General features: G+C 62.5%; 1 protein-coding gene across 2 annotated transcripts; it reads right to left on the reverse strand.

The window, feature by feature from the left end:
- Positions 1-9,446: 9,446 nt before the first annotated feature.
- Positions 9,447-14,438, reverse strand: EIF4E1B (eukaryotic translation initiation factor 4E family member 1B). 2 transcript variants are annotated; one of them, XM_075900715.2, is made up of 7 exons: positions 13,926-14,438; positions 13,284-13,366; positions 12,690-12,785; positions 12,015-12,078; positions 11,763-11,876; positions 11,036-11,175; positions 9,448-9,671 (listed from the first exon to the last, which is right to left on the reverse strand). In XM_075900715.2, the coding sequence occupies exons 1-7, from the start codon at positions 13,941-13,943 to the stop codon at positions 9,557-9,559; spliced, it is 630 nt and encodes a 209-aa protein (XP_075756830.2). In that variant the 5' UTR covers positions 13,944-14,438; the 3' UTR covers positions 9,448-9,556. The 2 variants fall into 2 exon arrangements, with proteins under 2 accessions (XP_075756829.2, XP_075756830.2); XM_075900714.2 differs by lacking the exon at positions 13,926-14,438 and having other exon boundaries at positions 9,447-9,671; positions 13,284-13,915.
- Positions 14,439-14,447: the final 9 nt, after the last annotated feature.

Consider the following 14,447-nt stretch of genomic DNA (forward strand, 5'->3'; position numbering starts at 1 on the left):
GCAGCGTCCCCCGGCTCGGGGAGCGACCTGGCTTTTCTGTAGCCCTGCAGCCAGACCAGGCGGCCTTGGCTGCAGAGCTGGGAGTCCCAGCCCCCGGGGCGCTAACCCGCATGGCAAAGGGCACGGGGGGGCAATTAACAGGCTGCGCCCTGAGCCCCGGGCACGGGGGGGGGCAATTAACAGGCTGCACCCTGAGCCCCGGGCACGGGGGGGGCAATTAACAGGCTGCGCCCTGGGCCCCGGGCACGGGGGGGGGGGCAATTAACAGGCTGCGCCGTGAGCCCCGGGCACGGCGGGGGCAATTAACAGGCTGCGCCCTGAGCCCCGGGCACGAGGGGGGGGCCATTAACAGGCTGCGCCCTGGGCCCCGGGCACGGGGGGGGGGCAATTAACAGGCTGCGCCCTGGGCCCCGGGCACGGGGGGGGGGCAATTAACAGGCTGCGCCCTGGGCCCCGGGCACGGGGGGGCAATTAACAGGCTGCGCCCTGAGCCCCGGGCACGGGGGGGGCAATTAACAGGCTGCGCCCTGGGCCCCGGGCACGGGGGGGCAATTAACAGGCTGCGCCCTGAGCCCCGGGCACGGGGGGGCAATTAGCAGGGCAGAGCCCTGAACCTCCCTGGGGAGCAGGAGAGATTTCTGTGCAGGGGACAGGGGTCCCCAGGGGCAGGCAAGCCCTGCGCAGCCCCCACCTGCCCCCGTCAGCCCCAGGAGGGCCCCGGCACATACATGCGCTGGGCAGTGCCAGAGCTGGGGCCCACCCGTCAGGATCGTGGGCAGGGGGGACCTGAGTCTATGGGGCTGGGGCAGCAGTGGGGAGGAGAAAGGCCCCGCCCCCCTCCACAGGGGTAGGTAGGGCCCCGGGGCTGGTGGCGGGGGGGCGGTTCCCCGCCTGGCACCAGCTGGGAGATGCCCCAGGGCGATGACCCGGGGGCAGGCGCGGGGCATGTCCCTGGATCTCCGCCCCACGGCCCCTGCATCCCTGAGCTGCCCCAAAGCGCGTCCCTCCCCCTCCCACGGATACCACCCCCCAGGGCAGGGGGAGGCGCCCAGCCTGCCATGGAGCCACAGTGACACCTGCTGGCCACGGCTGGGAGTGCAGCCGCCGAGCAGGCAGCCCCGCAGCCCGGCCCCCAGCGCACGGGGGGGGGGGGGGGGGCGAGGGGCTCAGCCCAGGGGCCAGGCACTGCCGGGCCCTCGCAGCACCTCCGCTCTGGGACAGGCCCGCGGGGCTCAGCCCGGGGCCCATCCGGCCGGGATCCACCTCTGCCACAGGGCAGGTCCCCCCCCAACCCCCTCCCCCAGGGGCAGGCCCGGAGCACCAGGGGTCACGTCCCTGCACGAAAACCTCCCAGCTCAGAGGCCACTGCCCCTGGGTTGCAGCTGCCCAATGGCAGCGCAGGGCAAGACCCTCTCCCGCCTGCCCCCCCACCCCTGTGCCCCGCTGGGCAGGGAGCACGGAGCAGGCTGGGGGCCACCTCACCCGAGGCCTCTCCCCCCCCAGGCCCCAGGTTCCTTGGAAGGGGCAGCCCTGTGAGCTGGGCGCTCGGGCGGCCACCCAGCAGAGATCCCCACGCCGCCCAGCTGATTGCGCTCCCGGCGCTCTGCTGTGTTGTGCCAGGTGGTGCACATCTGCGCATGCCTCCGTGCATGGAACACAATTATTCTGCACGTCTGGAAAGAAATCCCCAAGCCCGGCTGCCAACATGGACACCCACAGCCAAGCCCAGCCTGGTGCTAGCTCTGGGGCTGCGTCAGCCTGGCCGGGGCTGCCGCCAGGGAGCGTGCCTGGCCCGGCTCACCCAGCAGAGGCCAGAGGCGACGTGCAGGCACCTGGTGCAGAAGCTGAGCTGGGGCGTGGCAGGGCCTGGCCGTTGTCACCCGCCTCGCTGCACCAGGTCAGGGCGGCACTTCGCCCCTGCCCCCCACGGGAGCCGCCGGCACAGCTCCCTGGTTCTCCCCAGGCTGTTCCCAGAGCGCCTCAGGCCAGGACCAGTGCCCGAAGCTCTGCCCATCCTCCCCCTTCACTTCCCTGCTCACCGCCCAGCGCTACAGCAGGGTCCCATGGGGCGGGGCCAGCCCCAGCATCTCTCCCCTGGCCGTGCCCACCCTGGGCACCGAGACACGGGCAGTGCCAGGCTGAGCGCAGCCAGGGGCTTCGCAGGTGGGTGTAGGGCCTAGTGCATCATGCGTGGGCAGCTGGCCTGGCCTGGCGGGTACATGGCATCTCGCTGCCCCAGCCCCTGCTCAGGGCGGCCAGACGGGCAGCCCAAAACTGCATCCAGCCCAGTGTCCTGTCTGCCCCCAGTGGCCAATGCCAGGTGCCCCAGAGGGAGGGAACGGAACCGGGAATCCTCCCGTGACCCCTCCCGTCACCCGCCTCAAGAGAAACAGGGGCCAGGGTCCCCAGCCTGGCTAGTGGCCAGTGACGGACCTAACCCCCATGGATCTGTCTGGCTCTGATCTGAACCGTTACAGCTCCAGCCTTCACCGCTGTGACCTCGTGGGGCACTGTCTGCCCTGTAACCCGGGCCCCCTGGCTGTGTTGCTCTGTGCGATTCCCAGTCACTCACCCCCCGTGTGGTGACCCCAGACAAGGCTGTTCTCAGAGGGACACACAAAGGAAGAGAGGCAGGAATGGCCACCAGGCCAGGGGGGAGGGCCTGGGAGTTGGGTCAGTCTTGGCTGGGTAGGATGAGGAGCGGGGCCTGAGAGCACAAAGGGGGGTTCAGAGCCTGGGGGCCCTTCCCCCCAAGAGGAATAAGGCGGCTGCTCTTGGTGCCTGTACTAACACCAATCTTATGCCACACTGCGTCACTGAGAACCAAATAACCCTTCTATTCTACTGGCTCAGAGTGACATCTGGCTGTGGACGGGGGTGCAGGGTCGGGGGCTCCCTGACACGCCATCACAACCACATCCTCCGGCGAGGAGTTCCACAGGTTGACTGTGCGCTGAGTGAAGAAAAACTTCCTTTGGTTTGTTTTAAACCTGCTGCCTCTTCCTTTTATTTGGTGGCCCCTAGTTCTTATATAGTGGGAATAAGTAAATAACTTTTCCTTGTTCACTTTTTCCACACCAGTTATAATTTTATAGACCTCTATCCTACCCCCCCCCCCCCCCTTAGTCTCCTCTTTTCTAAGCTGAAAAGTCCCAGTCTCTTTAATCTCTCTTCATACGGGACCTGTTCCAAACCCCTCAGCATTTTTGTTGCCCTTTTCTGAACCTTCTCCAATGCCAATAGATCTCTTTGGAGATGAGGTGACCACGTCTGTACCCAGTGTTCAAGCTGCGGGCGTCCCATGGTTTTACAGAGAGCCAATGAGATATTCTCTGTCTTATTCTCCATCCCTTTTTTAATGATTCCCAACATTGTTTGCTTTTCTGACTACGGCTGCTGCACACCGAGGGGATGTTTTCAGAGAACTCTCCACGATGACTCCAAGATCTCTCTCTCGAGTAGCTGTAGCCAAATTAGTCCCCATTCAGTGTGTGTCTAGCTGGGATTATGTTTTCCAATGTGCATTACTTTATCAACATTCCATTTCATTTGCCATTCTGTTACCCAATTGCTTAGTCTGGTGAGATCTTTGTGAAGCGCTTCACAGTCTGCTTTGGTCTTAACTGTCTTGAGCAGCTCAGTATCTGCAAATTTTGCCACCTCCCTGTTTACCCCTTTCTCCAGATCGTTTATGAATAAGTTGAACAGGATTGGTCCCAGGACTGACCCTTGGGGGACCCCACTAGTTACCTCTCTCCATTCTGAAAACTCACCGTTTATTCCTACCCTTTGTTTCCTGCCTTTTAACCAGTTACCAATCCACAAAAGGACCGTTCCTCTTATCCCAAGACAACTTACTTTACTTAAGAGCCTTTGGTGAGGGACCCTGTCACGGGCTTTCTGGAAATCTAAGTACTTTATATCCACTGGAGCCCCTTGTCCAACTGTTTGTTGACCCCCCTCAAAGAACTCTAGCAGATTAGCAAGGCAGGATTTCCCTTTACAGAAACCATGTTGACTTTCCCTCAACAAATTATGTTCATCCCCGTGTCTGACAATTTTATTCTTTACTATAGTTTCAACTAATTTGCTCGGTATTGAACATTAGACTTACCGGTCTGTAATTGCCAGGATCACCTCTAGAGCCCTTTTTGAATATTTGCCTCACATTAGCTATCTGCCAGTCATTAGGCACAGTAGCGGATTTAAAGTCTATGAGTCTAAAGGCGAGGTTACAAACCATAATTAATAGATCTGCAATTTCCCATTTCAGTTCTTTCAGAACTCTTGGGTGATGCCAGCTGGGCTTGGGGACTTGTTAAGTTTAACAATTTGTTCTAAAACCTCCTCTAATGACACTTTAATCTGGGACAATTCCTCCGATTTGTCACCTAAAAAGACTGGCTCCCCAGTATCCTCAGCAGTGAAGACTGAAGCAAAGAATTCGTTTAGCTTCTCCACTAAGCCTGCCCCTACCCCTACCCCTCTCGGAGTGCTCCTTTAGCATCTTGATCATCCAAGGGCCCCGCTGGCTGTTTAGCTGGCTTCCTGCGTCTGATGCACTTAAAAACATTTTGCTATTACTTTGCGTTTTTGCCTAGCTGTTCGTCAAACCCCTTTCTGGCTTTTCTTTTTATATTTTTACATTTAATTGACAACGTTTATGCTCCCGTCTATTTCCCACACTCGGATTTGACTTCCACTTTTTAAAAGATTTCTTTTTATTGGTCACTGCTTCTTTTACCTGGTTGTTAAGCCACAGTGGCACTTCCTTGGTTCTCTTAGGGTACGGCTACACTGTGGGGGCGTTTCCAAAGGTATGCAAATTGCGCTTTCATTTGCATATCTTCTTCCAATTCATTTTCCCAGAAGAGGATTTTCTGATATTTGACCCTTCTACACAGGGCCAAATGTGAGAAAAAGAGCCCTCTCTCGGACGCCCCTCATTCCTAATAAAACAAGGTGTACAGGGAGCGTCCAAAAGAGGGTTTTTCCCAACATTTGGCCCCATGTAGATGGGCCAAATATCGGAAAATCTTCTTCCGGAAAAAGAATTGGAAGAAGATATGCAAATGCATGTGCAATTTGCATGCCTTCTTCGGACCCCTCCCCCCCCCCAGTGTAGCCATATCCTTATAGCTGTGGTTTTTAATTTGGGGTATATATTTAAGTTGGGCCTCTATTATGATGTGTTTGAAAAGTTTCCATGCAGCTTCCAAGCAGTCCAGTTCTATTTACCCCTTGGACCAGGCCCTGTGCTCCCCTCAGGACTAAATCAAGACTAGCCTCGCCCCTTGTGGGTTCCAGACCCAGCTGCTCCAAGACGCAGTCAGTTACGGTATCAAGACACGTTATCTCTGCATCCCACCCTGAGGTGAGGTGTACCCAGCCACTACGGGGATAGTTGAAATCCCGCACGGTTATTGAGTTTTTTAATTTGATAGCCTGAGAATCATAGAACTGGAAGGGACCTCGAGAGTCATCGAGTCCAGCCCCCCACCCTCAAGGCAGGACCAAGCTCCGTCTACACCATCCCTGACAGATGTCTGTCTAACCTGTTCTTAAATATCTCCAGAGAGGGAGATTCCACCACCTCCCTTGGCAATTTATTCCAATATTTGACCACCCTGACAGTTAGGAATTTTTTCCTAATGTCCAATCTAAACCTCCCCTGCTGCACTTTAAGCCCATTACTCCTTGTCCTGTCCTCAGAAACCAAGAGGAACAAATTTTCTCCTTCCTCCTTGTGACACCCTTAGAATCAGCCTTGTGACGGCGCGTTGGGGTTTCCCCGATCCTGCACCCCCGGAGCAGCCAGAACAGTCTCCCCCAGCCAGTAGAACTGGGGGGGTTAGTGATTTTCCAGGATACAGCCCAGCACAGACGTGATGTGGCTACCGGGGGCAGGACCAGGATGGCTCAGGCCCCAGGGTTAGTGTCCATCACCCCATCCCCCAGCTTAGCCTGTTCTCTCCATGCTTCCCAGACAGAAACTGACCCTTTCCCCCACCCCCGCCTGCAAGTCCTTTGTCCCTCTCTTCCCTTGTCTAACCGGTTACCATCCTGGGAGCGGCAGGATACCCCCTGCAGTGCGGTGCTACAGACAGCCGCCAGCAAGGGTTCCCCACAGCCCAAGCATAGCAACCACCAAGGTACTGACACTGCACCACAAGCCCCTCTCATCTCCCTTAGCATTTCATAGTCACTAGCACGGTCCTGAGCAGGGGGTCAGTAATATATCCCTACTGCCCTAGTCTTAGTATTGGAGCATGGAATTACTGGCCAGAGAGAGTCTATGGAACATTTTGGCTCATTTAAGATTTTTACTTCCTTTGATTCCACCTTTTCCTTCACGTATAGTGCCCCTCCCCCACCAGCAGGACCTGTTCCGTCCTTCCGATATATTTTGGACCCTGGTATGACTGTGTCCCATTCACTGGCCTCATTCCACCAAGTTTCCAGGTTGCTTTTTATATCAATATCCTCCTTTAAACCTAGGCACTCTCGTTCACCCATTTTACCGTTTAGACGTCTAGCATTTGTGTATAAGCACTTTAAAAACATGTCTATTTCTCTGTCTGCCATTCCCTGGCACGTTAGACTCTTCATTTGATTGTGTCTCATCTGATCCGACCCAGACGTCCATCCTCCCTCCCGCCGAGAACACAGAGCATCTGTACACGCCCCGACTTCGCAGGGACAGGGCCCTGCTCCCCCGCCCCACTGCTGCTGATGGACAACGGCTCTCGGCATGGCCAACACGCACCTGAGGGATGCGTCTGGAACCCTGCAGACTGGCCAGGGCATAATGGCTACCGGCACGTGACACACAGACAGGGCACTTGATCATGCAGCCAGCTCGTTTGGGAGACACCAGAGATATAAAGGTGCCATGAGGCTGCCTGCACCTGGTCTTCGATCGTGCTCCTGATCCCAGCTGCAGCCTTGCGAGGGACAGAGCCAGGAAGGAGGCTGACCCGTCCCGACATAGGTTGTATGCACAAGACTTCTAAGCTAGCAGGGTGTAACATCTCTGCTAAAGCCTGCAGCAAGCACTAGGTGGTTGGTGCATGTGACGTATTCTCCTTAACAACCTCGCTCTCCACCTTTGCTTTCTTTCATTACTAAACCTAGGGGCTAGGTCTAGATTAGCACGATTTCCCATAAGAACATAAGAACGGCCAGACTGGGGCAGACCAAAGGTCCATCTAGCCCAGTATCCTGTCTACCGACAGTGGCCAGCACCAGGTGCCCCAGAGAGGGTGGACTGAAGACAATGATCAAGCGATTTGTCTCCTGCCATCCCTCTCCAGCCTCTGACAAACAGAGGCCAAGGACACCAATTCTATCCCCTGGCTAATAGCCTTTTATGGACCTAACCTCTATGAAATTATCTAGCTTCTCTTTAAACTCTATTATAGTCCTAGCCTTCACAGCCTCCTCTGGCAAGGAGTTCCACAGGTTGACAACACGCTGTGTGAAGAACTTTATTAGTTTTAAACCTGCTACCCATTAATTTCATTTGGTGTCCTCTAGTTCTTCTATTATGGGAACTAATAAATAACTTTTCTTTATCCGCCCTCTCCACACCACTCATGATTTTATAGACCTCTATCATATCCCCCCTCAGTCTCCTCTTTTCTAAACTGAAAAGTCCCAGTCTCTTTAGCCTCTCCTCATATGGGACCCGTCCCAAACCCCTAATCATTTTAGTTGCCCTTTTCTGAACCCTTTCCAAGGCCAAAATATCTTTTTTGAGGTGAGGAGACCACATCTGTACACAGTATTCCAGATGTGGGCGTACCATAGTTTTATACAGGGGCAGTAAGATATTCTGGGTCTTATTTTCTATCCCTTTCCTAATAATTCCTAGCAACCTATTTGCCTTTCTGTCCGCCGCTGCACACTGCGTGGAAGTTTTCAGAGAACTGTCCACGATAACTCCAAGATCTCTTTCCTGATTTGTCGTAGCCAGATTAGCCCCCATCATACTGTACGTATAGTTGGGGTTATTTCTCCCGATGTGCATTACTTTACACTTATCCACATTACATTTCATTTGCCAAATTTCATTCCGCAAATGCTTTTAACAGAAAACTTTTCCGTTAAAAGCATTTGCGGAACAGAGCGTCTAGATTAGCAGGACGCTTTTCCGGAAAAGCACTTTTTGCAGAAAAGCGTCCGGGCCAATCTAGAGTCGCTTTTGTGCAAAAAAGCCCCGATGGCCATTTTTGCGATTGGGGCTTTTTTGTGCAAAACAAATCTGAGCTTCCTACACTGGCCCTTTTGCCCAAAAGCTTTGCGGGACTTTTGCCCGAACGGGAGCCGCACAGTATTTCCGCAAGAAGCTCTGATTTCAGACCGTAGGACGTCAGGGCTTTTGCGGAAATTCAAGCGGCCAGTGTAGCCAGCTGGCAAGTGCTGCTTTTGCGGAAAAACTTGCCAGTCTAGACGCAGCCGTAGAGTTTAGATTCGAAAGGACGGGCCCAGCGGCTCTTGTGGGGAAGATCCAGAGTGCAAACTGACCAGGGATCTGTGGCTGGTTCTTTGGGGCCGGGAGGACCCGTTGGGGGTAGGTGAGATCGGGTTCTAGAGCCCTCCCCTGAGTTAGGCCCAGGGCTGACTGGGGCGCAGGGAGAGCTGGGGTGTCTGAGCAGTTTTGCCTTTGAGGTTCCTGCCGGCCGGATGGGCAGGTGGGGCGCTCAGTGGGGCTGGCATGTGGCCTGCTTGGAAGGTCTCCAGTCTGGTTTTGAGCCATTCGCCTGAGCGGACGCCCTCAGCGGTGCCCAGCCCCCCGGTGTCCTACACTGACCCTCAGCCCCTTTAGCCCAGCCCCCCCCCCACTCTGAGGCAGTGATGCCTGCACCCCGGGTACCAGTCACCCCGGCCTTAGGCCCACTGGGCACCACAGGGCAGAGGCGCTGCGGACCCTGCTCCCAGGGGCCCACGCTGGGGACCGGCTGCCTAGCTGCTGGGGGTGAGCAGCCCAGCCCCACAGCCTGGGCTCGGGGGGCCAAGGGGGCTCAACTCCTTCCCCCCCCCCCACCTTCCAGCTGCACCAGGCAGACCGAGCCCTCCCGCCCAGCGGACCCCCCTGCCCTGGCTCCACCTCATTCGACCCCCTTCTTTCTGGGGCTCGGCTGTCTCGTGGGCGCCTCCCACAGCCCACCCAGCTGCCTTGCCAGATGCCCCGCGGCTGGGCCCGGAACGGAGCCGGGTGCTCTGCGCCCTCCCCCGCCCAGCGCCCGGAGGAGGCACCCGGCGGGGCCAGGCCAGACTCGGGGCCCCTGGCCCGGGTGCTTCTGCAGCAGTGAGGCCGAGGGGAGCCCTCTGGGCAGCTGGGCGGCACCTTCCCACAGACAGAGCCGGGGCACAGCCTCCCCCCCAGACAGCCTCCCCCCCAGGCCCCCAACACCGCGTCTGCCGCGACCCCCCCAGACAGACACAGAGGCGGGTGTGACTGCAGCACCTGCATTGTGGGACTTTACAGCTCGTGCCCCACAGCCAGTGGAGCCCCCCCCAGGCAGCCCCCCGGCAGGCGCTGCCCTCGGGCTGCTCACACCACAAACTTGTTCTTGGTGAGGGAGCCGCTCTTGGTGGCCGTGTCCGCGTGGGCCTGGTACCCGATCACCACCTTGTGGGACAGCCCCAGGCGCTCCTTGTACACCCGCCTGAGGAGAGAGCACGCCCTAAGGTACGCCCTGACCAGCGCCCGGCTCCAGGGCCCCCCCCCAGCTCCAGGACCCCCCCCCAGCTCCAGGGCCCCCTCGGCCACCTGCCCCAGGCGCTCCTTGTACACCCGCCTGAGGAGAGAGCACGCCCTAAGGTACGCCCTGACCAGCGCCCGGCTCCAGGGCCCCCCCCCAGCTCCAGGACCCCCCCCCAGCTCCAGGGCCCCCTCGGCCACCTGCCCCAGGCGCTCCTTGTACACCCGCCTGAGGAGAGAGCACGCCCTAAGGTACGCCCTGACCAGCGCCCGGCTCCAGGACCCCCCCCCCAGCTCCAGGACCCCCCCGGCCACCTGCCCCAGGCGCTCCTTGTACACCCGCCTGAGGAGAGAGCACGCCCTAAGGTACGCCCTGACCAGCGCCCGGCTCCAGGGCCCCCCCCCCGGCCCCCCCCAGCTCCAGGCCCCCCCCAGCCCCCCCCGGCCACACCCGCCTGCCCCCCCCCTCCCAGCTCCAGACCCACCCCAGGCCCCCCCCCAGCCACCTGCCCCAGGCGCTCCTTGTACACCCGCCTGAGGAGAGAGCACGCCCTAAGGTACGCCCTGACCAGCGCCCGGCTCCAGGGCCCCCCCCCAGCTCCAGGACCCCCCCCCAGCTCCAGGGCCCCCCCCCGGCCACCTGCCCCAGGCGCTCCTTGTACACCCGCCTGAGGAGAGAGCACGCCCTAAGGTACGCCCTGACCAGCGCCCGGCTCCAGGACCCCCCCCCAGCTCCAGGACCCCCCCCCCCAGCTCCAGGACCCCCCCGGCCACCTGCCCCAGGCGCTCCTTGTACACCCGCCTGAGGAGAGAGCACGCCCTAAGGTACGCCCTGACCAGCGCCCGGCTCCAGGGCCCCCCCCCCCAGCTCCAGGGCCCCCCCGGCCACCTGCCCCCCTCCCAGCTCCAGGGCCCCCCCGGCCACCCCCCCCAGCTCCAGGACCCCCCCGGCCACCTGCCCCAGGCGCTCCTTGTACACCTGCCTGGGGGAGAGAGCACACCCTAAGGTACGCCCTGACCAGCCCCATGCCCCCCAGCTCCGGGACCCCAGCTGCCTGCCCCCCCTCCGGCTGCCTGCCCGCCCCAGGTGTTCCCTGTACACCCGTCTGGGGGAGAGAGCACGCTCTAGGGTCTGCCCTGTCCAGCCCCAGCTCCAGGGCCCCCCAGCTGCCTGTCTTGCCCACGGGCCGTGGCTCCCAGCAGGGCTCTAATACAAAACAGCTCCTCCGCCCACCCACCCCGCTTGGTGCCGATCTGACGAGGCCCATGGCTTGGGGGCACCGGCCCAGCAGTGCCCACCCCCCCGGCAGAGCCTCGGTGCCATGTTACCCGATGTGGGTGACCCCCTCCTGGTTCTCGGCCTCGCGGGTCCAGAGGGCGATCTTGTCCCCCTTGGCCCGGATGTTGACGACGGCCCCGCAGACGTCCTCGCTGAACCGGCCGAACGTCTCGCCGATCATGCACAGCAGCTGTGGGGGGGGGGGGGCAGTGTGGGTTCTAGCGCCCTCCGCAGAGCCAGGCCAGCTCCCTCACCGGGGCAGAGCCGGGGGGGGGGGGGGCCGCACACTCACCGGGGCAGAGCCGGGGGGGGCCGCACACTCACCGGGGCAGAGCCGGGGGGGGTCGCGTCGCACACTCACCGGGGCAGAGCCGGGGGGGGGTCGCGTCGCACACTCACCGGGGCAGAGCCGGGGGGGGGGGGTCGCGTCGCACACTCACCGGGGCAGAGCCGGGGGGGGGGGTCGCGTCGCACACTCACCGGGGCAGAGCCGGGGGGGGGTCGCGTCGCACACTCACCGGGGCAGAGCCCGGGGGGGGTCGCGTCGCACACTCGCCGGGGCAGAGCCCGGGGGGGGTCGCGTCGCACACTCGCCGGGGCAGAGCCGGGGGGGGGTCGCGTCGCACACTCGCCGGGGCAGAGCCGGGGGGGTCGCGTCACACACTCACCGGGGCAGAGCCGGGGGGGGTCGCGTCACACACTCACCGGGGCAGAGCCGGGGGGGGGTCGCGTCGCACACTCGCCGGGGCAGAGCCGGGGGGGGGGTCGCACACTCACCGTCTCCAGCCAGAAGCGGTCCAGCTCCGTGTGCCGCTGCTGCTTGGCCAGCGTGATGAGCCAGCGCCCGCCCGACTTGTTCTGGGGGTCCTCCCACATGGGCTCGATGCCATCCTGGCCAGGGAGGTGCCGAGTCACGGGGTGCAGGTGGCAGCCCTCCCCCAACCCTGCCCCCGGAGACCAGCCCAGCCCTCGGCCCCCAGCAGGGCCCAGCCCCCCACCGCCCCGGGGCCCAGACGGGCAGGGTCCTACCTTGAAGAGGGCGTAGTCGCAGCCTGAGGTCAGCTTGCTGGCCAGCTGGATGTGGCTGTACAGCCTGGCGGCGCACGAGACAAGCGGGTCAGTGGCTGCACCGGACGGTCTGGGGCCTCCTGGCACCCTCCCCCACAGCGCTGTACTGGGCAAATAGCACCTGAAACCCCCTCCCCGATAGTCTGATACGGAACCCCCCCAGTCCCCGGTCACACACACACACACACAACCCCTCCTCGCCCCCAGTCACACACACAACCCCCCCCTCGCCCCCAGTCACACACACACACACACCCCCCCCCCTCGCCCCCAGTCACACACACAACCCCTCCTTGGTGCCCCCCTCCCCCGTCAGACACGGAACCCCCCTTGGTGTCCCCCCCCCATCAGACACGGAACCCCCCCTTGGTGTCAGACACGGAACCCCCCCCCCCCCCCCAACCCCCCCTCCCCCCCAGACACGGAACCCCCCTTGGTGTCCCCCCCCATCAGACACGGAACCCCCCCTCCAGAGCACATGGGGCCAGCAGAGCTGACAGGCACCAAGGGAGCCAAGTCCCAGCAAGCTCCGCGCCCCCCACCAGGGGAGAGACCCGGCTGGGCACGAGTCCTTCAGTGCCCGGGGCACACGCCAGCTGCCCCTCCCCCTGCCTGCAGCCTGGGCCGGGGACTCACGCCCAGAAGTCCTCCACCGTGCGGAACTTGGTGACCAGGCGCAGGTTCGCCTGCCACGTCTTGCTCTTGTCGTTTCTGAAGAACCACAGAGCCCACCTGGGGGGGGGGGGGGAGTTAGTACCTCCAGCTCCTCCCGCCACAAAGCCCAGAGAGCAGCCCACCGGCCCAGCAGCCCACCCAGCCCCCTGGCCGGCCCCTCAGCTGTCCTCTGCCGCACCCCCCAGCTGGCCACCCGCTCCCAGCCCACCGGCCCAGCAGTCCACCCAGCCCCCTGGCCGGCCCCTCAGCTGTCCTCTGCCGCACCCCCCAGCTGGCCACCCGCTCCCAGCCCACCGGCCCAGCAGCCCACCCAGCCCCCTGGCCGGCCCCTCAGCTGTCCTCTGCCGCACCCCCAGCTGGCCACCCGCTCCCAGCCCACCGGCCCAGCAGCCCACCCAGTCCCCTGGTCAGCCCCTCAGCTGTCCTCTGCCGCACCCCCCAGCTGGCCACCCGCTCCCAGCCCGCCGGCCAGCCACACCCCCAGCCAGCTCAGGCAGGGTGGGGAGAGACAGGCCCGAGGGAGCCCGGGAACCCCCCCCCCCGTCCTGCCGGTACCTGTTCTGCAGGGGGTGTTTGTCCAAGGTCTCGGGAGCCAGCGCCTCCCGCCGGGTCTTCTGCTGCCTCTGCGCCTCTTGCCTCTGTGGAGTCCCCAACGCACCCCACAGGGGACATGGGCCCTGCAGGCTCGGGGCAGGGCCAGGGGAGGTGGCCAGAGCCCCAGGAGCAGCAGCCCAGAGCATAACCTGGCTGCAAGGGCCCCAGGTGTCCAGAGCGCCCTGCCCGGGACCCGCCCGTGGCGGCTGCAGGCTGGAAGGAGGCCCCAGGCCTGCCCGAGCGCTGACAGTGCCACAGGGGCTACTTGGTGCATCCCGAGCCACGGCCCCTGGTGGGCGACCCCCACCCAGCACAGCCCCTCCCTCCACTGGACGCCGCCCAGGGCCAGCCCCTCTCAGGGGCCCGGCAAGGCAGAGCCCGCACAGCCACGCGGGGGCCCCAGCCCCCCAGACCTGCGCCCCACTGCTACTTGAGGCACCGCCCCACACGGGCCCAGGCGAGGAGCCACACGCACCAGCCAGGTGGGAACACGGGGTTAGTGCCAGGGGAGCTCCAGCCAGGCCCCCCCTGCAGGGCCACACGGGGCACTGTGCCAGCCCCCAGCCCCACAGGTGCAGCCAAGCACCCCTAGGTGCAACTCACCACCACGGTGGCAGCCATCTTCCCAGAGCAGGGCCCAGGCCCTGCAGGGCTCCTTTTATCTGGGACCCAGACTCTTAAAGGCCCAGTGACGGCGAGCGGGGCTGGGTGGAGAGAGAAGGGGGATCCCGGGCCAGAGCCCCTGGGCGGGACGGGGCAGCCCAGCTGGGTTCTCTGGCTCCTCGGTGCCCGTGCTGGACCTTTGGGCGAGGGGCAGGGCCCAGCGGAGGGACACGCGCCCCTTAGGCTGCACCTGCAAGTCGGCGGTGCCCGGGCAGAGCAGGCGGGAGCCGGGCGGATCCCGCCCACGCACGGGGCTGGAATCCCAGAGCCCAGACTGCAGGGCCCGGGGCTCTGCGGGGAGCCCTGACCCTGTACGGCCAGGCGGTCAGTTGCCCCCGGCCCCGGCCATCCAGAGCAAGGGGGCTCTGCTAAGGGCCCTGGGGCAAAGGGCCCACAGACCTAGGGGCCACCCTGCCGGCCCCAATTGGTGTGTGGGCACCAGGGCGCCCCCCTCCCCGCCTG

The sequence above is a fragment of the Pelodiscus sinensis genome, chromosome 16 (assembly GCF_052426305.1).
Source record: "Pelodiscus sinensis isolate ZL-2025 chromosome 16, ASM5242630v1, whole genome shotgun sequence".
Taxonomy (NCBI): Eukaryota; Metazoa; Chordata; order Testudines; family Trionychidae; genus Pelodiscus; species Pelodiscus sinensis.